The sequence below is a fragment of the Dreissena polymorpha genome, chromosome 1 (genome assembly GCF_020536995.1).
Source record: "Dreissena polymorpha isolate Duluth1 chromosome 1, UMN_Dpol_1.0, whole genome shotgun sequence".
Lineage (NCBI taxonomy): Eukaryota > Metazoa > Mollusca > Bivalvia > Myida > Dreissenidae > Dreissena > Dreissena polymorpha.
In genome coordinates, this window is record NC_068355.1 from 53,906,730 (window position 1) to 53,934,545 (window position 27,816).

At 35.6% G+C, this 27,816-nt stretch overlaps 1 protein-coding gene across 2 annotated transcripts in view; it reads right to left on the reverse strand.

Moving 5' to 3' along the window:
• Positions 1-27,816, reverse strand: part of LOC127881207 (host cell factor 1-like) — a 63,239-nt gene that overhangs the window by 25,685 nt on the left and 9,738 nt on the right. The window contains exons 2-12 of one of the 2 annotated variants that reach the window (XM_052428922.1): positions 26,197-26,418; positions 23,621-23,708; positions 22,640-22,848; positions 21,541-21,732; positions 21,005-21,150; positions 20,717-20,750; positions 18,961-19,236; positions 18,275-18,340; positions 9,004-9,146; positions 6,443-6,620; positions 107-321 (exon numbers count right to left, since the gene is read on the reverse strand). In XM_052428922.1, coding sequence (XP_052284882.1) covers positions 107-321; positions 6,443-6,620; positions 9,004-9,146; positions 18,275-18,340; positions 18,961-19,236; positions 20,717-20,750; positions 21,005-21,150; positions 21,541-21,732; positions 22,640-22,848; positions 23,621-23,708; positions 26,197-26,418 — 1,769 coding nt within the window. The remainder of the gene's footprint in view (positions 1-106; positions 322-6,442; positions 6,621-9,003; positions 9,147-18,274; positions 18,341-18,960; positions 19,237-20,716; positions 20,751-21,004; positions 21,151-21,540; positions 21,733-22,639; positions 22,849-23,620; positions 23,709-26,196; positions 26,419-27,816) is intronic. The other variant, XM_052428928.1, reaches the window with a different exon arrangement.

Consider the following 27,816-nt stretch of genomic DNA (forward strand, 5'->3'; position numbering starts at 1 on the left):
CAGAGAGATATAATCACAGCCTTATACATTTACAGCAAACAACATTAAAATATAGATCAATAACAATTGGATGAGAGTTACTGGTACATGCTAAAATTGTTCTTACTGTTGCAACAGTCATTCCTTGTGAAGTTTTTACCAGGGTAACGATCTGTGGCTGGCCAGTGCCTGTGCCCTGCTGAACATTGCCAGCCTTGTGTACAGTGATGATTTGCTTGGAGCCCGGAGTGAGCGTGTGTGTGCCACCCGCAGCCCGGATAATGGTACTCCCGGGAGTAGCAACCCGGATCGTCTGATTTCCAGCATTTATAGCAGTTCCAGCTGGAACATGAAAATGATGGCATAAGTGACATGCAGATGAAAAAAACAAACTTCAAAGAAAACAATGCCATGTTACCTGAACACAATGTCATGTGCCTTTTTTGGTTAAGTTAAATTCAACGATGACTTAAGAGTAAAAAGCAGAAATTGTGGCATGATCACAAAATTTTTCCCACTGCTGAAAATGCTGTTTTCTACAAATCGGTTACTTTAAACATCAAATAGCCACCAGAATGTTAAAGGCATCCCAAACATTCAATGCTTGTATTTTATATAAGGTAGAGGACTAAGAGCCTCTGACTATTGTAAATTTGTGTTAAGTTGAGTCAAATCTTATTCCAAACAAAGCTAATTAGAAAAGGGAGTTTTAAATTCATAATAGGGGTAAAATATATACATGTATATCTTTTAGCAGGGGTATTCAGGTCCCAAATAAGCCCTAAAAAAGTCACTTAACAGGGCTTTTTTTCCTTCTTTGGGACCCGCCGAAAATCGGCCCTTTCCCCTCAGATTTTTTTTCCCCTCAGCAGGTAAATTTTCCCCCAGACTTCATTTTTTTTTACTTTAAATACATAAGTTAACCTGATCCAGTGTAGAAAATATAACATATTGCATAATTAAATTATCTGTTGCCTTGATTTTGTTTTAAAAACAGCAAAATATGTTGAATTGATTATTTAAGACTTTCCTTATTTTCCCCAAAATCCGGCGTTTCGTGTCATTTTTTTCACCAAAATCCGGCATTTTGCTCGATTTTTTTCCCCTCAAAAAAGGCCAGGCCCTTTCCCAAAATCAGATAAAAACCCCTGCTTAAATTTTATATAAAAAAAAGAACGGCAGACAAGCGTGTCAGTGTAAGTAAACACCAGTAAAAATGTGAAAATATCTTCCTTGCCAGTGATTTTTTTTGCTAAAAATTACCGCCGATTTTCGGCTGCTTCCCAATAGCAACAATCAGCGTTTTTCCCCAAAAAGCTGACCAAAATTTCCCCAAAAAGCCCAATTTCAATAATAAAAAATTAAGGGGTGTTGCGGCAGTTTATTTAACCGAGTATATATTTATAGTAACACCGATGATGCTATTATCACATCTCAATATTTTTGTTATCAGTATTATCAGAAATGACCGAGTTGGTTCATAATACAATTGACCAGTCGCCAAATTAGCGATCGCTCCGCCCACACAGTCATGTGGTATAGTGATTGGAAAACTCCGACAAGCAGATCGCAATGATGGTGGATTAGGCGGGTGAAATCGTATATTTTGTTAAATGATGTATCAGGCTATTTTCTTCAATATAAACTATTAAAGCTACAAAATAAATAAACTGCTTTGTAAAACTTTAATATAATCATAAATGCTGTATAGAGAAATTGCGTAATCAAAATAAATGAGTAAACGAAAGACTGACTATCAGAAACGTTTCATAAACATAAAAGAAACTGAAAAAAGATCCCTTGTAAAAATGAACATTTATTTTATTATAATCTTGGATTTGTATTAAACGGCCTTATGGCTAATATATATAATTATTTTGATGAATATATTAAGTATCCAATCCAAATGACGCATCTATATCATTATGAATAGTGCGTTTTTACTGTTCATTAAAATGTATAGATCTCTGGTTTATTGTGTTATTTTCAAAAAGTCACAGATTCTCTTTATTTAGATATAAATCAAATTTTGAGTTAAACCATAATTTAATATATGCCTAATTTCGTGGTTTTATTTACAGATAGTCTGATTTGCATTTTATATCATTTTTTTTTAATGCGAACTAGTTACAGTTCACTCTTTAAAAATGAAATGTTGGTGTTCCAGTGCTGTTCACGAATATTCGAATTGAATTTATTAAGTATATAATGCATTTGTTTATAACTAGATCACCTTTATATGCTCATTGCAATGTTCACATTTATCCCCGTATCAATATAATGTATTGTACACTTTACACATGAAGTCACTATAGCTGGCTAAGCCTCGTTGAAAACACCTTTTGCTGTTGTTTTTTTTACTTTAGTTAAAAACAATATTTAAGTTAATAATTTATGAATGTTTCAGTTGTTTATAATCCACAGAAAATAGATATGTTATTGGAAGTAATTAAACAGTTTTCTTTTCTTGTGTACAGTACCTAACAATGTTTATGTTCCTAAATTCTAATGAACATATACTGTTATTTATTAATTTTCGACAATTACGCCGAGATTATTTAAAAAAAACACGTGTGGTAATTATTAGGTTGCCCAAACTGCTTAATAATATTGTGCATTAAACGGTTTAACACGTTTTAAAGAACGCACAACTGTTGTGTTCATATTTATTTATTGTTTTCATTACTCGTTCATATTTTCAAGAAAGATAAGAAAAAGTAAGGTCATTTTATACAGTGTGTATAACACCTACAATTTTAAATTATGATCAAACAGCAATGATCAGGCATTTGATATAAAATCTGTGTAAACACTTAAAAGTTACGATCAGTCCATATGTGCGACACGCTTTGTTTGTCGGACAAAATGGCGGCCAGATAAGTGCTGCTAAGGGGTGTGTGAAAAATCGATGTCTGATTGGCTAATCGAAAAAAATTTGATTGACAGGTGTCGACTGATTAATTGTCAGTGGTTCGATCCCAGGCGGGGTTAATTTTTTTTTTTACTTTTTTTTTCTTTCTTTAAATTCATACTTGTTTTATACTGGAGCTCTTTAGTCCTGTTGTTTACATTTATCAATTTAAAGCATTTAAACACAAACTTCAAAACATGCCGAAATCTGTGAACATTTAAGTTATTAATGATTAAGGTCGAGTTTGATACTGTATGGTATTATGTTTGTGATAAATATTGTTTTTTTTTATTAATGTCTTTTGGTAAGATGTTGTGATCCCAGTTAAGATTGTTAACAATTTCTAATGTTTATGCATATTTCTGACAATCTATGTACCGGTACTTGGGTTTTGTCTAATTGCTGTTTTTTTTAATGAAATTTGAGGTCTAGACAGTAGGGATAATTAAAACAAAAACTCTCTGTTGAAAGTGTGGTGACCCCCTTTTTTTATTTGTGTTTTATGATGAAAATACGTAGATGAACATATTTGAGCAGTTTCGCAGAATTCTATTTGGCAGATTTTTTTAAAATTCCATTTGTGTGGTTAAAATAGTAAAACAAGAGCACCGCCTTGCGGGTGCATACCGCTCATCTATTTTCTTTTTAAAGGTGAAGGACTCTCATTTTCAATCACAAAGGAGGGAGGGGTGGAGTGAAGAGCGGTGCATTGTGTGGGGGTGTGGACATTTATTACATTATCTTCCAAAAATGCGAAAAAAAGATGGGGGTGGAGATTCTTGGGTGCGATGGTTGGACAGTATTTCAAACATAAAATAAAAAAAAAAATATTTGTGTTTTTTAACCGTTTCAAAAAAAAAAAAAATTGGGGGGGGGGGGGGGGGGGGGGGGATGAGGTGGGGGGGGGGGGGGGTAAAGTGTGAGGGTGTGGAAAAATTAGGGGGGGGGATTCGGGTGGGGGGGAGGGGGGGATTCTTGGGTGCGATGGTTGGGCGGTATTTCAAACATAAAATAATCAAAATAAAAAGTTTTGTTTTTTAACCGTTTAAAAAAAAAAATTGGGGGGGGGGGGGGGGGTATAGTGTGAGGGTGTGGTGGTCATTTGTGAGATGATCTTAAAAAAAAAAAAAAAAAAAAAAAAATAGGGGGGGGGGGGGGGGGGGGGGCACGGGCAATGGTTTGGGTGGAGTCTATTGTGGTATGTCAGGTAAGAGTAGTTTTGTCAAAGTATCAATCAAATCTTATCATAAATAAAGAAGTTATGGCACTTTTAGCGAAATTTAATAATTTGATCTTGAGAGTCAAGGTCATTCAAAGGTCAAGGTAAAATTCAACTTGCCAGGTACAGTAACCTCATGATAGCATGAAAGTATTTGAAGTTTGAAAGCAATAGCATTGATACTTAAGAAGTAAAGTGGAGCGAAACACAAAATTTAACCATATATTCAAAGTTACTAAGTCAAAAAAGGGCCATAATTCCGTAAAAATGACATCCAGAGTTATGCAACTTGTCCTTTTACTGTACCCTTATGATAGTTTGCGAGTGTTCCAAGTATGAAAGCAATATCTATGATACTTTAGGGGTAAAGTGGACCAAAACACAAAACTTCACCAAACTTTCAATTTTCTAAGTATAAAGGGCCCATAATTCCGTCCAAATGCCAGTCAGAGTTACATAACTTTGCCTGCACAGTCCCCTTACGATAGTTAGTAAGTGTTGCAAGTATGAAAGCAATAGCTTTGATACTTAAGGAATAAAATGGACCTAAACACAAAACTTAACCAAATTTTCAATTTTCTAAGTATAAAAAGAGCACATAATTCTGTCAAAATGCACGCCAGAGTTATCTAACTTTGCCTGCCCAGTCCCCTCATGATAGTAAGTAAGTGTACCAAGTTTGAATGCAATAGCATTGATACTTTCTGAAAAAAGTGGACCTAAACGCAAAACTTAACCAAAATTTTCAATTTTCTAAGTATAAAAAGGGCACATAATTCAGTCAAAATGCACGCCAGAGTTATCTAACTTTGCCTGCCCAGTCCCCTCATGATAGTAAGTAAGTGTACCAAGTTTGAATGCAATAGCATTGATACTTTCTGAGAAAAGTGGACCTAAACGCAAAACTTAACCGGACGCCGACGCAGACGCCGACGCCAAGGTGATGACAATAGCTCATAATTTTTTTTCAAAAAATAGATGAGCTAAAAATGATGTTTTTTTGGGTGACATAAAAATTAAAAAAAAAAAAATCTTGAAATTTAACTTGTGTACTCCATTTTATTGGTAGTGTGTGGTTTAATTAAATGGTATAAGATTTATCTTAGCTTAAATAATATCTACATGTTGCCAATTTCATAGGTTATTAATTATTTTTACGCAATTAGAGATTTTTCAGTTTTATTGAAAAAGTACATGTTATATAATGGTGAATAAAATCAAAACAAGGCCGGTGACCCTATGTTTTTATTTCATTTTTCATATAGTATTTGTATGTATATCTTAAGTATAAATTTTTGACAAAATCTATTTGATGGAAAAAAATCAGCAAAACTGCAGCAACACCCCTTAAGAAAGAAGTCTCTTATGACTTATGATTTCTTAACTCTAGATCTCAACTTTTAATTTAAACATCCTGCAAAATATATGACTTTAATTTAGTCCTTTTCGTTGATAAATAATTACCAAATTTGCCACTGTTATCAATTAAAACAATCCCAATTTGACCAGACTCCTTTTCCCAAAATGGCTAGAAAAAACCCTGAACATGCACTTAAGAACAATTTTAATTCTGTTACTTATAATCATATTTATAATGCTTAATTTTTCCCAATTTCATGGTTTATCGTACTATTTTTCCCAATTGCATGGTTTAAAGCGCTAATTTTCCCAATTCAAAACGCACAGGGTGTAACAAATAAAAGCAAAACAAGAGGGCCATGATGGCCCTGAATCGCTCACCTGACAAACCAAATACAATCCCAACCCAGATTTCATCAAGATAAACATTCTGACCAAATTTCATAAAGATTGGATGAAAACTGTGACCTCTATTGTCTACACAAGGTTTTTCTAATATTTGACCTATTGACCTAGTTTTTGACCCCAGGTGACCCAAATACAATCCCAACCCAGATTTCACCAAGATAAACATTCTGATTAAATTTTATAAAGATTGGATGAAAACTGTGACCTCTATTGCCTACACAAGGTTTTTCTATTATTTGACCTAGTGACCTAGTTTTTGACCCCAGATGACCCAAATACAATCCCAACCCAGATTTCTTCAAGACAAACATTCTGACCAAATTTCATGAAGATTGGATGAAAACTGTGACCTCTACTGTCTACACAAGCAAATTGTTGACGGACGCACACACGCACGCACGCACATACAGACGCCGGACATCACACGGTCACATAAGCTCACCATTTCACTTCGTGACTGGTGAGCTAAAAAATCACTGCTTGCATCATTTTTAGTAAACATATTATAAAAAAGTTACTTTAAAAGGAACATCATTTAAATAAGCAATCTATTCATTAATACTCACAGATTTGTCTGTTGACCGGTGTCACTTTAACCCCCTGTGGTGTGACTATGGTTGGAGTGACCACACGTATACCGGTGCCCTGTGCGGTTGTGACCACTTGTTGGCTATGGCCCGGGATCTTTTGGGTGGCAGCAGCAGCCGCAGCTAGGGCCGCTATACCTGTCATACCACTGCTAGTCTGTTAGCAGAGATAAAAACGCATTGTAAGCTTCACAATACTAAATATTCCTTAATACGAGGTCGCAGTGATGTAGTGGATATGGTGTCTGCCTAGCGATCAGGAGGTCATGGGTTCGATCCCCTCTGTGGGAGCGTTCTTGAGATTTCACCCATAGACACCAAGTACTGGCTCTAGTCCCAGGAAACGGACTCGAGAGCGTTTCAAATAAGCCTTAGGCTTTCTATGCAATCGAGCTAAAATAAATAGGTTTAAACTAAATTGAACAAGAGATTGCAAAGCAATATGGTCCCCTAGCGGTGAAACTCAACCATTGTCAGTAAAAATAAAAAATAAAAATTATATTTGTTGCCATAGCAACCAGAATTTTTGACGTAGGAACAAAATGAAATGACGTGCATAATCTCCATATTGCCATCTATCCATGTTTCAAGTTTCATGAAAAAATATTAAGAACTTTTAAAGTTATCGCAGGATCCAGAAAAGTGTGACGGACTGACTGACAGACAGACAGACTGACAGACAGAGGGAGTGCAAACCATAAGTCCACTCCGGTTTCACCGGTAGGGGACAACAAGCAAATTCGTTGAATTGATATCCCCTGCCAATATGCTTCTGGACACAAAAGTGTTATATTTGACACTCAGCTAAAAAAGCATTTCTTCAAGATACAAAGGGCCATAACTCCCTTATTAACAGATGGTGTACAATGCCATTTGGTGTGCATCATCCTCTTATCCATATATATATACTCATACCAAGTTTCAATGAAATCCGCCAAATCGCTTCCAAGATATGGCTCCGGACACACAAAAAAGCATTTTTTCAAGATACAAAGGGCCATAACTCCGTTATGAACAGATGGTGTACAATGCCATTTGGTGTGAATCATCCTGTTATCCATATATATACTCACACCAAGTTTCAATGAAATCCGCCAAGCACTTCCAAGATATGGCTCCGGACGGACAGAAAGACGGGCGGAAAGACGGACAACGCCAAAACAATATCCCTCCGCCTATGGCGTGGGATAACAAAATATCCCTAATTAATGTGTCGGAACACATTTAAAACATTATAAATAAAGTGAAAACTAACTATCACTAATTTAATATATTGCAATATTTTGCCCATCTTTTTAAAATTTCTTTAGAAACCCTGATGGTCTTTTAAAATATCAACAATTCTAGCTGAACATCGTTAAGTCCTATAACATGTGTATTCTTAATCTGCAGTATTGTTATTGAAATTGCAGAGTTCTGCCCCGTGCAAGTTTAGCAATTAATTCTAATCCCAAAATGACGACAAGAGTGCAAAGTTGCCACCAAATATGCCCTTCTAAAGGCCTAGCTTATATTGACCTGGAAAGGATGTATTAATCTTTCTAACACATGATGGCACTGAAAAAAAATTATTTTGAGATAAAACCATTTTTAATGTAGCAGTGACCTTACAATTCAAATGGGAAGCCCAAAATTCAATTTGGAGCTAACTTTCTATTCAAGCTTACTACTATTTCTGTAGTTTCTTCACGATTACTTAATTTAAACTGAACCACTTTTTTTTTTTAACAGAAGACAACAAAAATGTGGAAAAGTGAAGAAAATTCAATGGGAAGAATTTCAAGGTGCTTCATGCTATTTTGCTGGTTATCACACTTGGTGGTGATTATATTCTCAAAAATATTGCCACAAAGTTTCATGATGATTCGAAGTAAACTTTCTGAGTCAGTAAGGAGACATGGTATATATTTATTTAATTCAAGGACCATGATTTTGAAGCACTTCGTGAAATATTGCTGTATATGGACTTTGGCCAGGATATTATGCCCATAAGAACAATTTCATTATGATCCTATTTAAAGTGTTTAAGGTATTGAATGGAAGTCAATTTCATGAACGCCTCCTTCCCACCCTCCTCAGGTGTTCCTTTCATGCACTTATTTTTCCAATTAAGTGTATAACAATGGTGATCATCAGGGGGGGTTTCCAGCCATGTTGGAAAAAGGAGTCTGGTCAAATTGGGATTTTTTTAATCAATATAAGTGGCGAATTTGGGAAAACATTTATCAACAAAAAGGACCAAATTGGTAATTTTGTATCAACAAATATTGACACAACAGGTCTTTTCCTGGCCATTTTAAATAAAAATCATATAAATAACCATATATTTTGTAGGTTGTTTACAAAATAAAATTGAGATATAGAGTCAAATAATCATAATTCATAAGACACTTCTTTAAAAAAAAGTTGTTTTTTTTGTTTTTTTTTTGGAAATTCGGATTGGGTCAGTTTGCTTTAGGATCAGGTCCATTTTATGGCCTTTTTTACATTGCAGAAAACCCCCTGGTTCATATGACATATGTAAGCTTGTCATTTCTTACCGTCGCAGAACTCTGTACTATCTGCCTAGTGGGCGTGTTCTGTCCACTGATGTTCACGACCTGTGGTGTACCAGACCTTATGGCCCCTTGTATGGACTGAACAGTGATGGGTCCCTTCAGCTGTGGCCTCGTCATGCTGGTTACTGAAACATAATTAAAACAAATATCAACAAAGTTAAACTTCTGATGCACAAGCAGGAGAAACCTTATTATAAAGCCTGTGCTCCATTATTTTTGGCCAAGAACCTATGGCCAAATACTTCCATTTATATTTCACATTTGTTTGTTTTTATACTGGTTGTAATTTTTAATGATAAGTTATAACCTACCTATTTTTTGTACATACACACACACAAAATATTTAAACAAAAGTTGTTTTTTTCAGTACTTGGTAGAATTTACCTCAATATGATATGTATGTTACTCAATGTTTTTTATTGTTTCTTATTAAGATTAGCAATTATACTACTAGATGAAACCATCAAATGCAAAAGAAAAATTCAATAATAACAAGAGCACCGCATAACGGGTGCCACGCTCGGCTGCTAAAGCTTGTCAGATTTTTTTTTTTTTTTAGAGGTCTTTGACCTAGTGACCCAAAATGGGTGTGGCCTGTAGAACTTATCAAGGTGCATCTACATATGAAGTTTCAAAGTTGTAGGTGGAAGCACTTTGATTTTAGAGGCAATGTTAAGGTTTTTGTTTAAGTTTTATATAAGAGGTCACAGTGACCTTGACCTTTGACCTAGTGACCCAAAAATGGGTGTGGCATGTAGAACTCATCAAGGTGCAACTACATATGAAGTTTCAAAGTCGTAGGTAGAAGCACTTTGATTTTAGAGCCAATGTTAAGGTTTTAGCACGACGCCTACGGCGGACGTCGGACAAGCTGGCTATGACAATAGCTCGGGTTTTCTCCAAAAACAGCCTCGCTAATAAAATTAACATTAATAAACACAATATTTGTTAGTTGATACATTCACATGAATACATTCCTATATTAGTCCAATTTAAGAAGCAGATAAACAAGAGCTGTCAGAGGACAGCGTGCTCGACTATTCGAGTGCTTGACAGTATAACGTAAGCCATCATGGGGAAATTGTTATAATTTATGAGACGATCTTTCTTTTTTTTTTTGCGGGGGGAGGGGAGGGGTAATGGGGTTGAAATATACGGCGTTATTCGGCCCCATTCCCCCATCATTAGAGTACATATTTTACCCATAAATATTTTTTAAAATCCCCTCTCGGAAGTGTTATTCAATTTTAATCAATACCTCATTTAAATATGTCTTTCGGTACGAATTTACTACAATTTTCCTGAACTGCATTCGCGTGTTTACTTTATTTTAGCCTTTACCGCAAACCGTACGTAGTTCACTATCACGACTTTCGCTTTACGACATCTACCGCAAACCATACGTATTCCAACATGTCGCACAACAACAAAAGCTATCGTAAAAAATTGACAAATCTGTTTTAACTTAAAAAAAAATTGATATTCTTTTCAAAGAAGTACAACTTAAAAGTTAGTCTTCTTCAAATGCCGGCAGTGAAACGCCAGAAACGTCCGGTCAAGAGAGTGTTGAAAGACTGTTTAGTTTGCTCAACCTGTTTTGCACGCCACAGAGAAACAGGCTTGGGGAAGCTACACTGAAGTCCCTGATCAGACTTTGTCTGCACACGGAGAGACTTGGTGAAGAGGAGTTTACCAGAATAATTGATAAATTCGCTGAAAAGCCCAGAAATGTTGAACTTTGAACATGAACATAACATGTTTATGAATAAAAGAGTTTGAATGATGTTTTTCTCCCTCTGTATGGTGAATTATAGTGTTAAAACTTGATTTTGTACTGTTACTAGCTAAGCATAGAAATTTCCCTCTTTTCCCCTTTTACGCGCGAATTTTCCCCCCCTCAGGGGACCCGACCCCCTTCCCCCTAAACTGAAAAAAACACTGGGGTATAATGTGAGGTGTGGTCATTTATTAGACTATCTTAAAATAACCAGTTTTTTCCTTCGGAAAACCTGGTTCAAAAAAGGAAAAATAATTAAAAAAAAAAATTTGGGGAGGGGGGGGCGGGGGGTGATACGGGAGTATAATGTGGGGTGGGGTCATTTATAAGATGATCTTTCAAAAATAAAAAAAAGGAAAAAACATTACAGGGCTCGACATTAACTTTAAAGGCCACTTGTCCAGTCGGACAAGTAGACCATAATTTCACTTGTCCTGACCAAAAAACAACTTGTCCTGAACATTATATCTTTATTCTGCTCAGTACTTTGCAAAATAATGAAATAATACAAAATGCTCAAATCATAAAGACTTGAATCATTCAAAATACATGTAAACATAATTGTAGGCAATTTTAATACAAAAAGAACTGACTAGAATAACAGGAAAACTCAAGATTATTGATTTTTAAACATTATACAAAGCCATAATACCTGACAAAAACTTGTGTTTTGCCAACATCAAACAAAAAATGTTAAAAGTGATGTATATGTACAGTACTTAACTGATATTTAAAAAAAAATCATTCTATACATAGGGAGGACGTCACTACGTTAATTGTCTGTAAGATCGGTGTGTACCGGTGTCGTAAAATGCATATTCTTTACAAGGGAGAATATTCTTGTTATCTTGGCAAAGAAAAAAATGTTAAGGGTTGCTTCCCTTGTGAACAGTTCAGTGTAGTACATGTATCACATGGAACTATCAGAATATCTCGGGCTTCGACGATTAAACGTATGCAAAATATACTCGGAAAAGTTGAGTGATATCTCCACAGAAATAATGGCTTTAAAGGCATTTTTTCTAAGTTATGCAATTATAATGACAACTTGTCCCGTCGGAATAGCAAATTTCTTTATTTACTTGTCCGGACTAACAATTTGGTTGTCCCGGACAGTCGGACTACCTTTAATGTCGAGCCCTGCATTAAAAAAAATTTTGAGGGGGGGGTGGGGGGGTGGGGCAGGCAGGGGTGGCGAAATCTCAAAAAAAAATACTTGTCCACTGACAACCATTTAGGAAATTTAACTTGTCCGTTGCTGAACTACTACACTTGTCCGTTAATGTTTATATAAATTATAAACGCATTTATTGATTAATGTAAAATAATGTGGAATAAATCAAAATAAGGATAATTTTCTTGTTTTAGGTATAGTTGTATTTCCATGGTACATTCATTATAGCAGTATATTATAAACAATATAAACCTTTCTCATACTTTTAATATTGCAAAGCTAGTATTATTTAAACATGTGTTACACATAATTATACTTTTGATGACTGAAAAAAAAACATCATAAAAATGGGCATACGCATTTTGTGCAATTATCAGTTGGACCAACAGTGCCCCATTCGAATTATTTGATCAGCCATTTTAAAATGCATGTTTATGTAAACAACAGTAGATATTCTTTATTATTAAAACATGTTTTATGCATGTTCATGTATAAAAAATTAATAAAAATACAAGATCAAAAACTTTTGCTGGAGTATTTTAAATACTCCCGGAAAAGGCTTTGATTTTGTATTTTACTCAACAGCTAAAAAAGTCATGAGTGAAATACTCTGCATCTTAAAAAATTATCTGGAGCTCTGATCGTAATCTTAACAAATTGAACTAGTCCAATATGTGGATCTCATCAGTTCGATCTTTAACATTAAAGTTGTCTGAATAACAAGGTACATTTAGACCGTGTTTTGATTATCTCAGTTCCATACTTTTATTTCCGTCTGATTGTAAAAATAAAGAAACCAGTCTGTACACTGTCTAACAGTCGGGCCAAATGTTGAAAATACCGCATGCTCCTGGTCTCTTATAGAATAAGGGAGATCACTGCGCAGGAGAGTGACCGTATTTTAGCTTGATTGCTCCGCAAATAATCGCGTGTCAACATCCGGTTTTGTAAAACTTAATTTTGGCTTTAATACAATGTATTTGTTTGTATTCCTCGACCCGACTGGTTGTCCACGGACCACTTAATTGAAAAAAATCAGTTGCCCAGACAAGCAAATGTACGACTCGGGCAACTCGGACATTTGATTTTGCCACCCCTGGCAGGGATTCTGGGTTGGGGCGTGGAGTTTTGTTTGGGTGGTATTCAGGTAAGTGTTGTTTTGTCAAAGTATTAATAAAATCTGATCATAAATAAAGAAGTTATGGCAATTTAAGCAAAATGTTCAATTATCTAAGTATAAAAGTGGCCATAATTCTGTCAAAATGCTTGATACAGTTGTCTGCTCTTGTTTGTAGATTGGGGTCGTGTTGGTAAACAAGTATGCAAAATATGAAAGCAATATGTCAAGGGACATTGAAAATATTCTGGGTAGTACGCAAACTTTAACATTTGCTGCATATTCTAAGTGGAAAAGGGGCCATAATTATGACAAAATGCTTGATAGATTTGTCTGCTCTTGTTTATAGGTTGGGGTCATGTTGGTAAACAAGTATGCAAAATATGAAAGCAATATGTCAAGGGACAATGAAAATAATTGGGGTAGTACGAAAACTTTAACATTTGCACGCTAATGCAGACGCCGACGCTGGGGTGAGTAGGATAGCTCCACTATATATATTTCATATATAATAGTCGAGCTAAAAATACAATTTTGCATTCAGCAGTATGTCAGATTATCAGTTTGTCTGAAATTTTATGACACACTACTCAATGCACACACCCAAAAAATCGAAAAAGCAAAACACATTCTTATGAGCAGATAAAGTAAATAATGGCATTCTCATCCCTGTAATAAGAGAAACCAGAACGTTAAGCTAAACTAACATTGTCATCTTATCATGAACGATTCATTTTCATTTGCAGGCAGTATAATTAAACCAACTACATGTTTGTAAAACATTCAATCAATTGATACAAGCAAACCTAATTGAAATAAAATTCTTCACACAAATAACAATCTAACACTCTTTAAAACTGTATAAATACTATGAAAAAAATTATAACATTAAAAGCTAATCTTCCACAAATCATCAAATTCAACATTTTAATTATTATAATAAACATTGACAATACTGTGTATCCCTCCATGATTTCATGAGGAAAAAACTAAGATCAAATACCGGTAGTTTACCGTAGTTACGATTGCTTAGCACTTTTTTGCTTTTCATTTCTTAATATCAATGTATTTTCAAGGTTTTGCTTCATATTTATGAAATTCCATAACTTGTTGAGATTGAAAAAACTAAGAGACATTGGGGGTTTCTGGATTGTTATAAAAATTGGTGAAGCTCAGCATATTTTTACAGATTTATTTAAAAGGGTCACAAATCATAACAAAATACAACATGCTTATTTACTAGGCACTTGTTGCCAGGCATCTGTATACAGAAGACAATGTGTAAGTACCAACTAAATCATTTCAGTTCCTTTAATATCAGACAAGACACTCATTTCTCTCTGACAAGTTGGAATATCACAATAGGACTCAATTGGATTTGTCAAGACTATGTGCTGGATGACATTTTGCTAATTTAACATGAAGGCCCAAAGTCGCTCGCTCACCTGAGATACAAAGGAACTGGCCTATTCTTTGCAGCCCATGATATCATTAGAACAAATGGTCTGACCAAGTTTCATGAAGATTGAACTATAAATGTGACTTAAAGAGTGCTAAAATCAGTGGTAAAATGCCCCCCCACCCCCCGCCCCCTGGCGGCATGCTTTTCAACAAACAAGAACCATTTTCGAACAAATCCAAGATATAATTGAGTGAATGTTCAGGCCAAGTAACAATAAAGACTGAACTATAAATGTGACCTTTAGTTTGTTAACAAGATTTTACTAAAGCCATGCAAGAAAATTATAAGTCCCAGTCCCTAGGTGCCATGTTTTTAAACATTCATTCAGAATATCGTTGAGACAAATATTCTGACCAATTTTCATATAGATAAGAAAATAATTGTGGCCTCTAGAGTCTTAACAATGTTTGACTACAGCTATTTATGGTAAAATGACCTGCACCCTACTGGCCATGTTTTTCAAACAACCTGAACCATTTTCAAACTAGTCCAAGATATCATAGGAACAAATCTTCTGACCAAGATTCATGGTGATCAGATAATAAATGTGGCATTAAGAGTAATAACAGGGTTTTCCTATAGCCATTTAAGGAAAAAATGTCCGCCCCCTTAAAACAATGTTTCAACCACTCTGAGCCATTTTCAAACTCATCCAAGATATAATTGGGGCAAATCTTCTAACCAAGTTTCATGATTATAGGACAATAAATGTGGGATCGAGAGTGTTAACAAGGTTTAACTAAAGCCATATACCGTATTTTACCATGTATAGCGCGCTCCCATGTATAACGCGCATGCGATTTTTTAAAGCCAAAATGGAGAAAAAAAAGAATTCAAGACCAAAAACCTGAAAATTGGGCCGAAAATGGCCACCATTCCTTATTGCGCAATCATTTAATCTAAGTATTTCGGGCGCTTAATTTTTTGTTTTAAAGTAGGGAGCGTTTAAACGATCAGGAGCATGGGTTGCATAGCACTATATTTTCGACAATTTTTAAGATTATTCTCTCCAGAACACCGTATATGTCCTTATTGCCGCGCACTGCGCGTGTTTTTTCAAGACCCCTGCGCGTTAAATTCGACCACTATTACCTATTCCTCACATTTGAACAGTGTAATATTTTCATTACCTGCCGCTCACAACATCGTATGACATAGTCTTCTGCAGACCCGCAACATCGCAATGTCCAATTTTACGCAAATCGTCCGTGGATCCCATTTTGTTTCTCATCAACTTAAAATATTTCCCCATTAAGAGATGCTCCCCCATTAAATCCAGTTTGACCCGGTATTTTCGCGCCTTCACTGCGTCTAGTTGATTAGTATTTATAGTGAGACAAACAATACCCCCGAACGCTCAATTCCATACAGTTGGCGTTATCGGCGTAAAACCATTAGACAAATATCATTTGTTTGTCTCTATTGAAAGAAAATAAAACGAGTCTATATCTCTATTGTTGGTTTGTAACCTACGTAGTATACTCGCACGGTAGCATATTATATGCAGAGATTGGAAAATCATTGATAATGTATTCGTCTTTTCAATGCTTAGGGTCGAGTAATTTCGGCAAATCGGAACTCAACTTTCGTAAAACACTTGCTCAATTAACCGTTAAACTCCACCTCCGTTCTCTGCAAAAGGTTTGAAGGCGGAGCTTTGCACGTGCTAGTATTTAATTGGACGATTGCCACTGAGGAACAAACACACGATTGGTTCGGCATGTTGATTGCTAGACAAAGGAAACCAATTTTGTCGGCGAGAAACTTGTCGCTTTATTGCTTCAGACAGGAAGCGGCTTTCCTTTGATGACGTCAAACTGTCAATTCACATAGAGTGCAAATTTACGGAATTGCTAACATTAAACTTTGGATTAAATTATCAAAATAAAGCAAAAGCGAAGTTGAGAAATATGAGAAATAATTAGCGTCAGTTCAAATAAGACGTTTTGCGTTGTAAATCAATGAGTTTTCATGACAACAAAAACTTTAACAAACAATACCCCGACGACGTGGGGATCGATATACCTCGATTTTGTTTTATAAACAATCAATGAAGAAGAGTGAAAACACCAACAAACACATTTTTTTCATCTTTTAATTTTTGTCAAAACTGTTACTACCTCGTTCATTCCTACCCTTTCCCGCTATTTGTTGTTTCGACAACGGCCCCTTCAGTCTATAACATTATAGGGTGTAGTTTTCTGCAATAAAAAAATGGCGGCAATTGTGAAGATTTACGATTGTGAAATGGATTTTTTGCAATTTAGCAACCAGAAAAGCGTTGTGTCAATGTATTACGCGCACTGAATTTTTATTTTGAAATTTGAAGGTAAAAAACTGCGCGCTATGCATGGTAAAATACGGTAAGAAAAAATGCCCCGCCCCCTTGTGGCCGTGTTTTTCTACAACACGAACCATTTTCAAAATTATCCAAGATATCATTGGGACAAATCTCCTAACTAAATTTCATAAAGATAAGACAATAAATGAAGGCTCTAGTGTTAAGCTGGTTGTATTATAGCCATTTAAAGAAAAATGCCACGCCCCCTGGTGGCCATGTTTTTCAACAAACCGAAACCATTTTCGAACTCATCCAAGATATCATTGGGACAAATCTTCTAACCAAAGTTCATAAAGATCAGAAAATAAATGTTGGCTCTAGAGTGTTAAGATGGTTGTATTAAAGCCATAAAAAGAAAAGTGCCACACCCCTGGCGGCCATGTTATTCAATCGACCAGAACCATTTTCGAACTCGTCAAAGATATCATTGGGACACATCTTCTGACCAAGTTTCAAAAAGATCGGACAATAAATGTGGGCCCTTGTGTAAACAAGGCAAATGTTGACAAAGAACGAAGCATAACGCACGACAGACAAATAGCAATAACAAAAGCTCACCATGAGCAAAATGGCTCAGGTGAGTTCAAGAAAAATACGGTTGCAAACAAACTATTATTGGTTGTTAAAGATTGTTGAAATGTTCAATGTTTTTTTAGTATAAGAGTTTTTTTTTAATTTTATTCCCTTATTTCAGGACATATTTTATACCCCAGGCCGGTAAAAATAACAGATTTTTATTGTTTGCCCAATTCTATTCCGATATTTGTGAACAGGCGGTTGTGAATTTTGAAGACTAATATAATGGCTACATATAAATATTATTTGACTTAACTTGACAAAAGTAAACAACTACAGGGCCAAAACTACTTCCCACTAATTTATTCCCACAAATGATGTTCGCGAAAACTTAAATCCAACAAGCCTCATTCTGTGAAAACTGGGCTTAATGCTTGGGTGAAAAGGGTCGTCCCAGATTAGCCTGTGCAGTCTGCACAGGCTAATCAGGGACGACACTTCGCCAAAATTGGATTTTTGCTAAGAAGATGCTTCATTTAAACGAAAAATGTCATAAAAGTGGAAAGTGTCGTCCCTGATTAGCCTGTGCGGACTGCATTAAGCCCCGTTTTCTCAGAACACGACTCATATTTTCCATGTAGACTTAATTTTCGCTGAGATGCCTTCCTTCAATTATAATGTTCCATAAAAGCAGAAAGTGTCAGCACATACTAATCGGGTATGAGACTTAAAGCACATGCAGTAAGGCCAGTTTTTCATTTAAGAGAACCAAATGACCATGCACACTAAAGCATCACTATTGCAGAGAGAATGAACCATGCACAAGTATGACAGGAGGACAGTTGATGCAGACGTGCGACTAATACCTTTGATGGCGTGAGGGGAGATGCCTGCAGCTAAATGCCCAGCTACAGTTCGTACAATCTGTGTTCCTTTAGGGACAGAAAATTGCATGGTTTGACAGGGCCACAAGAATCGAAAAAAGAATGGAGATCTTGCAGTCGCATTGACAGAATAAAAGTGACAGTGTTAAGACCTAAAAGATGTCTTTTTAGTTTGATACAGTTTGTATTTATAGCCTTAGACAGATTTTTGAAAGTATGTCTATTCTATCTTTACTTTTCACTTTATAGTATATAATAGTCTATAAAAAACACATAATAATCATTATGCTAAGCATTATATTTTTGTAAAGAAAAATGCAGAAGTAAGGGGTAGCAGGGATTTCCAATCGATAGTTCAAGTCCTACAGGGCAAGTAGCATATTTTGATAATTAACATTCACAAAGAAAGATATTTTGTTAACCCTCTCCCACTCAGAAGCAAAGTGTAAATGGCTATACGCAAACAGCATAAATCCAGAACAGCATACGAGTAACTCGCAGTCTGTTCAGGTTTTATGCTGTTTGCTGCTCATCAGTATCTTAGGGTTGGATATAAAGCCTTTCAAACTTGAATATATTAAGATTCATTTTGATTTTCTAAAGGACTTCAAATGCTTTAAAGTTTGTTTCTGAGTGGGAAAAGGTTAATACAAATGTGAACTCTTTACCTGGTACGGCTTGCCTGACCACTTGTGCAACGGGCGTTCCCTGGGTCATGACCGGAGACTGCAGCTGTGGCTGTGGCATCTGCTGTGCAGGCAGGGCCTTGACCAGGGGGTTGGTAGTGGGCGTGGATGTCGGGGTGGGGGTCTGGACAGGAGGCAGGTCGTACTTCTGGAGCTGCAGAAGGTAGGCATCTGCCGTGGGGACCGCCCCCCAGCAGACCTCCAGGGCATTTGTACTGGCCCTTACCAGCTGAACTCGGGTCGGTGCTGGTGGCTTTTCTGTTTGAGTAAAAATGAACATGAGTAGATTACAACACACATTGATATGTTTGTGTGAGTCTGCAGTTGAAGCATACATGTAATGCTGCAATAAAAATGTAAATAGTGTTTTTCCCAGGAGGGCAAAGGGGCATGGCGCATTACTTTCAAAAAGGGCATTTTAGCGCGCAGTTAAGGCAAAAAAGGGCAAAACCGTTCCCTGAATACCTGAATTACGGGGAAACATGTACTCGCATCAGAAGCAGTTGTAAAAAAAACCCATGGCATATAAACAAGCACATTTAATGGTAATTGATGTATTTAACTTACTATGATTTATATTTATATATTTATCTTGCAGTGTACATTTAAGTTCCATGCTGTTTCAATAAACTGTACAGCACGACAAACATAATAAAGCAATATATGCATATGAATCTGATTATACCCAGATCCACTAACATATAAATGAAACCATGTTTGTCTTATCCCATTTTCTAACAATAATTTTGCCAGATGTTTAAAATAACATTGCGAGTAAATTGATCGCTTACAATATGCAAACACTCGTTTCCGTGACATACATCCACCGAGTAGATTACAAATAAATTAATAATGTTGTTGCTATCTAAAACATTTGTATGCATCGTTGATTATCACAGACATTTCATCAATTCCTTCTTAATGTATAACCTCCATCGTTAATTCGATCGTTTACGACGTTATTTGCCATTTTTGCCGAGTCACAATTTAATTCTGTATAGTCCGCCATGTTGTTAAAATGTCAAATGATGTAAGCGACAGGTGCGCATAGCAACGTTAAATCGTATACGCGATTCGCATTTTGTTTAATTAGTATACGTCTCAGTAATTATTTCAATAATTAGATCTAATTATCTTAAAGACGAAAACGATAAAGAATAAATTTGTTTGTGTTTTTAAATGTAATTATGCGTAGAAATATATGTTTTGATATAACTGAATAATGCATGCAATGCACAATTGCCACGAAAAGGGGCGCTTGGTATAACATAGCCCCTGGCATTATCGATTGATACTGACACTGGGTTATTCACGCATGACTAATTCACAGCTTTGGAGCAGTCAGTGAGACCTACCTATAAATCGAGCACTGTAATAGATTAAATCTGCTCAATTACTATAGTCGATTAGATGTTGACGTCTCTCGAGTAAATCAAGCACAGTCGGAGCGTCACAGACAAGGACGCTGATTTTGCGGACCAAGTTAGGTCATAAGGCAATAAAGATGTTATTGATAAGGGCGCGTGGCGAAATTTGCCTTTGAAAAGGGCAGAGTGGCTTTCGTGAGGGCGGCGTGGCTTTTCGCCACGCTAAAATGGCCTGGGAAAAACACTAGTAAAGATGTATATCAAAGGTCATAATTAAAATAAAACAAAACTTTAAAATTTGTTACATGCTGCAGCTGTTACAGAAGTGAATTAATTTGAATAAATATATGTTAAGACATAATTGTACATACCAGTTTCTAAAAACCACAGGTCCTTAAAGCACACCTGAAATTTACAACAAAATCAATGACATTTGGAGCATATAAAATAAATAAATCACTCAGAAATATCACACAGATCATTGTTCAAAACTCTTAAACAATACTGAACAGTTTGTGAATATCCTTCTTATGCAAAATCATTTACCAAGGAAAACCTTTAATCATGATGAAATAACACAAGCCTATCTCGATAAGAGCCACCCATCACTGGCTGTTACCTGGTTGTTCCAGAGCCACACTATAACACTGGTAGCTTACCTGATTGTTCCAAGCCTTCCTATAGCCGTCCCTACCACTCCAGATGTAGAGGCGGGTGTGTATAGAGACCGAACAGTGGCCTGCGCGAGCCCGTGGCAGGGCGTCCTCGAAAACCTCCATGGCAAGAGGCTCCCAGGTCATCGAGTCTGAACATGGCAAACACTAGCATTCATACATAACATTCTATTGCACAGAATAAAAGTTACTTTTTTTAGCAGTTCAATATTGTTAACCCGTAACCACTCAGATATGCACTTTGACACATTTGTTTCCTTTCAAGAAATCAAATTTAAGACCTGTTTTACAAGGTTAAAGTTTTAAAGGCTTCCAATCTTAAGTAACTAATGAGCAGCAAACAGCCTAAAGAATCTGCAAGTTACTGGCAATACCTTTGAAATTAGTTTTTAAGCGAGAAAGAGTTTCGTTTATGGCCAAGTATATGAACATACTTGAAACATGTCTTCATTTTCATAGACCATTCTATGATTAGGTGATATCTTTGAAAGAATTTCATAATTCAAAATTAAGTTACAAACCTAAGTTGAGACTTGCTAACGTGTTTGTACACTTCCACTCCTTTTCATGTGTGGCGAACTTTACATCATCCATAACCAGTGGTACCCAGCCTCCAAACACAAACATCCGGTTCCCTATCACTGTGGCAGAGTGAAGACTCCGGGGCAGAGGAGGAAGTCCGTTGACAGAAGGCTTGGTCCATGTCATTGTGTCTGCAAGTAGAGTTTTGTTCTACCTTTTTTAAACTGCCACATCATACATTAACAGTGCTAATATATTAAGCATAAACTGAATGGAAAAAAATATATTAAAATATAACATTATTAAATTGTTTTTAAGTAAAACAGAATGCTAAACATATTTGTTTAATAATATGCCAAATTTATGTTTGTAAAATTATTTTAAACGACCATTTTTGTGAACATTTTGTTAAAAGGAAAAATCTTCAATGTCACCATTTGGAAAAGAGCCAAATTTAGATGCAAAATGGTAGCCAATATAACATTTTTTGTCTATTTGTCTCATATTCTTAGATTATAAAAGTCAATAATTTTAAATAAGAGCAACACACTATTCAAATATTTTTTCTTCTTAATAGATTTACACAGTTACACCAATAGGCTTTATTTTCAGAGGGCCATTCAAATGAGTGTTAACATTATTATCCCTTTCCCACTCAAAAGCAAAGTGAACATGGCGATGTGCAAACAGCATAAAACCAGAACAGCCTTCAAGTAAACCGCAGTCTGTTCAGGTTTAATACTGTTTGCTGCTCATCAGTATCAGGGTTGGAAATAAAGCCTTTAAAATTAGAATCTAGTAAGAAAGGTCTTTAATTAAATTTAACTTTTAAAGGGACTACAAACACGTCAAAATATCTAAGTGGTAAAGGGTTAACCCTTTGCATGCTGGGAAATTTGTCATCTGCTAAAATGTCGTCTGCTGAATTTCTAAAATTAGCATTTTCTTCGATTTTTTTCAAAGAATACTATCAGAATAGCAAACAGGTTGGATCCTGATGAGACGCCACGTTCTGAAGCGTCTCATCTGGATCCAAACTGTTTGCAAAGGCCTTCAAAATTCGGTTCCAACACTGAAAGGGTTAAATTATCTCCATACCAATCTCTAGCTGCCATAAGTCGCCGAGCCGACAGCCACTCATTCCACCGTATATAATAAGCCTGGGTCTGCGCCCATCTTTCTCACAGTACCCCACAGCCGTGTGAGACTCCCTGGGTGGAGGGGAGGTCCCGACTGTCAGGGGGTTGTCCCACTGAAGGTTGTTAGAATTGGGCTTCAGCTCCAGGATGACGATGTCATTCAAGTACCTGAAACCCATGAAGAGTAATTTAACTATGATGATTCAAACAATATGATATATAGTGTGAACTAGTCAACCAAACGATATATAATTGAACTGTTGTATTTTTTTCCCTATAAGGCTTTGGCTTAAAGAGTCATTACCAACATTGCAAATGCAACAAGCAAATTTGTTGAATTGATATCCCCCCACCAAATAAATTTTGTTTTTGGATGGGCACAAATCCCATGATATTCAATATAATACTAAAAATCTTATCTTTAATAAAAAGGGGTTATTGTTTTCTGCATTTCAGTTCTCCTCATTATAAACATCCATGAAGTTTCAGGATGAAATCTGGTAAGGTTTCTAATACATAGCACTGAAAAGTTACATCATACAAGAAGAACAAAGGGCAATAACTCTTCTTTAGGAAAGTGTATGGTTTTTGTTTTTGTTTAAGGCAATTCTCCTCAGTTGCACTTCTCCTTTTTTACCAAAACACCCATACAGTTACATATTGAAATCTTGTATGGTATCTCAGATAGAGCCCCGAAAAAGTTACATCACACAAACAAAGGGCAATAACTCCCATTTAAGAAAGTGTAGCCTAGGGTTATGAATCTTGTGCATGGCACCTCTTCTAATTGATATCTATCCATGCATGAAGTTTCATGATGATATCTGTTTTAGTTTCTGAGATATATCCCAGAAAAGTATATGACAGACAGACGGACAATGCCAATTCTATATCCCTCTGCCTTTGGCTGGGGATAGTAAATAGTACAAATCCCTCTCACCTTGGAATATTGTTTTTCGGATCCTCACTATCATTTGCCAGACCACCAAACAGATAAACTCTATTTCCAAGTAGGGTAAAACTGTGTCCTGAAAAACAAACACTACAACTTACAAAGTAGAACAACAAAGACAAGTTTAATTTAATAATGAAAATTGGTTCGGCCCTATTTTTATTGTCAAAGCATGCATATTCAAAAGCCTTCATTTTGAGAAGCTTACCGGTAAACAATTGTTATTTTGAAAATCTGTTTTTCAAACATAATTGCATCTTCATATTTACAAATTTTCAAATAATCAAATTGACAGATAAGGCAATTAAACTTCTGTATGTATAAATGGGCTACCATTTAATTCTTGTAATTAATCTCATCAAACGACTGAAAAAAGGCCTGAATATGAGTAAGAAAAATTACATTGGCAAGGCAATACAAAACAGATATGGTTTCATAGTTGGCCCAGCGTTTTTTTTCCTTCTTTAACTAGTACCTTTCCCAAAACCTACCGGAGGCTTTCCAATTTTAGCACCGGACCTTTCCCAATCTCCATATCTACCGTTCCCAACGATCCTAGGTGCCGTTCCTAATCGCCAGTGCCTTTTATTTTCGCTGGAAATATCTTTTGAAATCGTCGAGCCTTACATTTTCGGTCATTTATTTTCGCCGGACATCGTTGTAGAAAGTAAACAAAACTTTTCAAAGGGGCGCAACTCTAACCGTTGTGTAAAATCTGACTGGATTACATAACTGCGCCGAGTGATTGATTTTTCCCGTGAAACAATTTCATCGTATAGACCAGTCTTCCTTACATCAATTAACTTTCTCAACACTCATTTTTGTTGACATTTAAAAAAACAACATAAGCGTATCGAGTTAAATGCTCATATTATTTAAGATCTATGTATAGTTTTTTAAGTGTCAAATCCGGACAGAAACTATTCGGATACGGATGTAAACAAATAAAAATTTAACATAAAATTATAAATATTGAGACATGTGTGTAAAATACTACAGTCATTTACAACATATACATTAGCATTTTATGGCAGATGATCTTAATATCTTATTTGATGATTTGAAAGAAAAATCAGAACAAAATATAAGACTTACCTTTGAAAATAGTTGTTAAAGCATTCCACTCTAAAAACTCATTTTGGTTATGTATGGCTATTCTAACTGTCTATTGTTGAAAGATTTCAAACCAGTCCAAGTTCCATTGTTTAGTGCTGCAACAATATACCGGTTTATCGGTATATATCGCAATACGCATATTGTATTGCGATACGATTTTCATCATACCGGTACGAACATTTTACAAAAATTCATTCACATTTCGTCCAGAAAAGCCATTCGAAATAATGATAACAAGGTAAACAAAACAAAGCAGTGTAAAGAAAAAATTCCGTAAAAATAGCATTCTGAAAGTGTATTATACGGAGTAGCGTTGTTACATCGGAGCATTCGTTCGATGCTTTTGAACAGATTATTGTTGAATTAATTGCGCACAGCTGTAAATGTTTTGTTCGATTCTGAATTGAGCATTATTAAATTTGTATTCCGAACTTCGGAATTACGCTTCCAAATTTTAATGCTAATGCGACAATAAAAAATTATAGCGTCAAATAAAAAGTGCTTTATCCTTTGTCTCAATAAAAAGCGCGCGAAAATTATACAGACATGTAGAACGTGGCATGGAAAGTATGGGTGTATTTTGTGTTGTATAAAAACGGGAACATCACGTCAGGTGAATTACGCGTGTTCAGTGGAAAAAAACGCCCCGCTTGGACGTTATTTCATCACATCTTTAAATAGTAACAAATGCCAAAATGTATTTGATACTCAAGAAAATTTGCGAATGTTTGTGTTTCTTGTTATTTTTTAGCACATTTATAGTAAATATATACCAGAATTTGCTTTAAAACTGGAATATACGGGATTATCAGGTAATTGGCAAGTTATAATTTTGGTACAAGTAAGCAATATATTGCGATATATTGCAATACGGGTTTTTGAACTGACAATATATTGCAATACGGTTTTTGGCGTATTGTTGCAGCACTACCATTGTTGTTGTTTTTTTTATTGTTTTTTAAAGTTTTTAATTTAACTCACATAAAACATTGCAGGGCTTGTGAGACTTTTAAGGACTTAAACAAAATTATTAATATTATTTTTATGCAAACTCAGTGATTATGCCTATCACTAGAAGATAATTTTTTTCCATTGACAGGCACATTCCTACTGAAGTGGCAATAACACAATTTTCACATGACATGATATGATTGTCAAAATATCATCACTAGTAGTTTTTCTGTTAAAACCTAGCGCTTAAAATGCTTTGTGATGCAGAATATAGCACTTAATGATAGATAAGATGCATTTTAAAGATTCCCAATTCATCAATTTTGCGACTCAAATTTTTCCCAATTCATAGATTTCGCGACTCGATTTTTCCCAATTTGAAGATTTCACGACTCAAATTCCCAACAGGTACCTTTCCCCTTTGGGGAAAAAAAACGCTGTGGCCTTGCTAAAGTTATGAACATGACTATTTATCAAGACAAACAAAGAGAGCTTACCCAATCTAGGACAGGGAGGTTGACCGGTTCGTGGGTGTTTTGGTTTGAGGCGTTTCCATTCCCAGCGGCTGGCCTGGAGCTCATATAGCTCATTGGAATACTTGCCATACTCCACCATCCCACCAAACACCAGTATACGCGTGCCATCACACACAAAGCCATAGGCTGCACATCCTGGTGGAATGTCACCTCTCACAGCAGGCACAAACCACTGGTTTGTTGCTGCAAACAATAAAATCTCATAAGCTTGCAATAGTTAATACTTCTTGCCAGGCAAAAAATGCTTCCATATTTGGTGTTGGGAAACTTACATATGTAAAGATCTAGAGTGAAATAACAGGGAGTTGCACTCTGCTTCTTTATTCCATCCCCCAACCTGAACTAGCCAAAAAAAGGTGAAACTCTGTTGAAATATACTTTTGCCATAATTAAAAGGCTAATGAAGACTGTGCTTAAATACCTTAGTTACAAGTGCTGGACTAGAAAAATTCATTGGATATTAAATAGAGGATATTTGGTGGATTCAGGGATTATCGATTTTAATTCTGGAGTGATCATAGAAAATAATATTTTCACGCAGTGGCGAAAGCCAATCATAGTATATAACTGTTATAGCGCGTTCTGAGATAAATTTGGCCACTGTGATTGCAACAATATTTTAGTGAATTATCTGATATTGAGTTCAGCTTGTCAACGTTCTTAAATCATGACAGTCATAAAACACATGTGCCAAATGTAAACGATTTGTCTATTCATTTAGTGAAATACATGTATCTTATTCCTAATGTAATATTACATATTCAAAACAAACCAAGTAGGACACAGTGTGATATGAACCGACCAATGTTTAAGAATGTACAATAAATGCTTGGGTGAAACCACACACAAACCACTGTATAACATTCCTTTTTAAATATTTTCTATGATCACGAGTGAATTAAAATCGATATTCCACCGAATCCAACAAATTTTTTTTTTTATTTAATGCCTTTTATCACCGTTTATATAAATTGTTAAAGAGTTAAACTAAAGAATTTTGCTGGGATAATGACGTCATTTCGTCAAAAAATTACGTCATTACACAGTAAACAATGAAAATTATCAATAATTTTCACTGATAATTTTCATTGTTTGAAACAGTGAAATTATCAGTTTTAATTAATGGATAATTCTCTATAAACCAACGGAAAGCATAAAATAAAACTTCATGCTGTTTTTTCTTCTCTTTAATTTCAATATAAACTCTTTTTCAAGCATGTTAAACTCAAACCATCAAATGGAACTGGGTTAGGGGAAAAAGATACTTTTTGCCATTAAAAATATGACACAATAAAGGCAATAATATAAGCCAAAAACGGCCCTGGCTCTCAGGCTCTGCCTTTTTTATCAGAATGCTGTACCTTTATAATATAATACTAGATCTTTTCTGATAAGGTAAAGAATTCCACAAAGGTGCAAACTTGTTAATAAATAGGAAATATGTTTATGATATGTAAACAAGAGGGCCTAAATAGCTCTTAAGTGCTTGCGTAAGTTCAATTAAACCAATAGCCAAAGATTTAACACGGTAATGTAACTTAATTTTTTATTCCAATGTACTAAGATTAAATTAATGGCCTT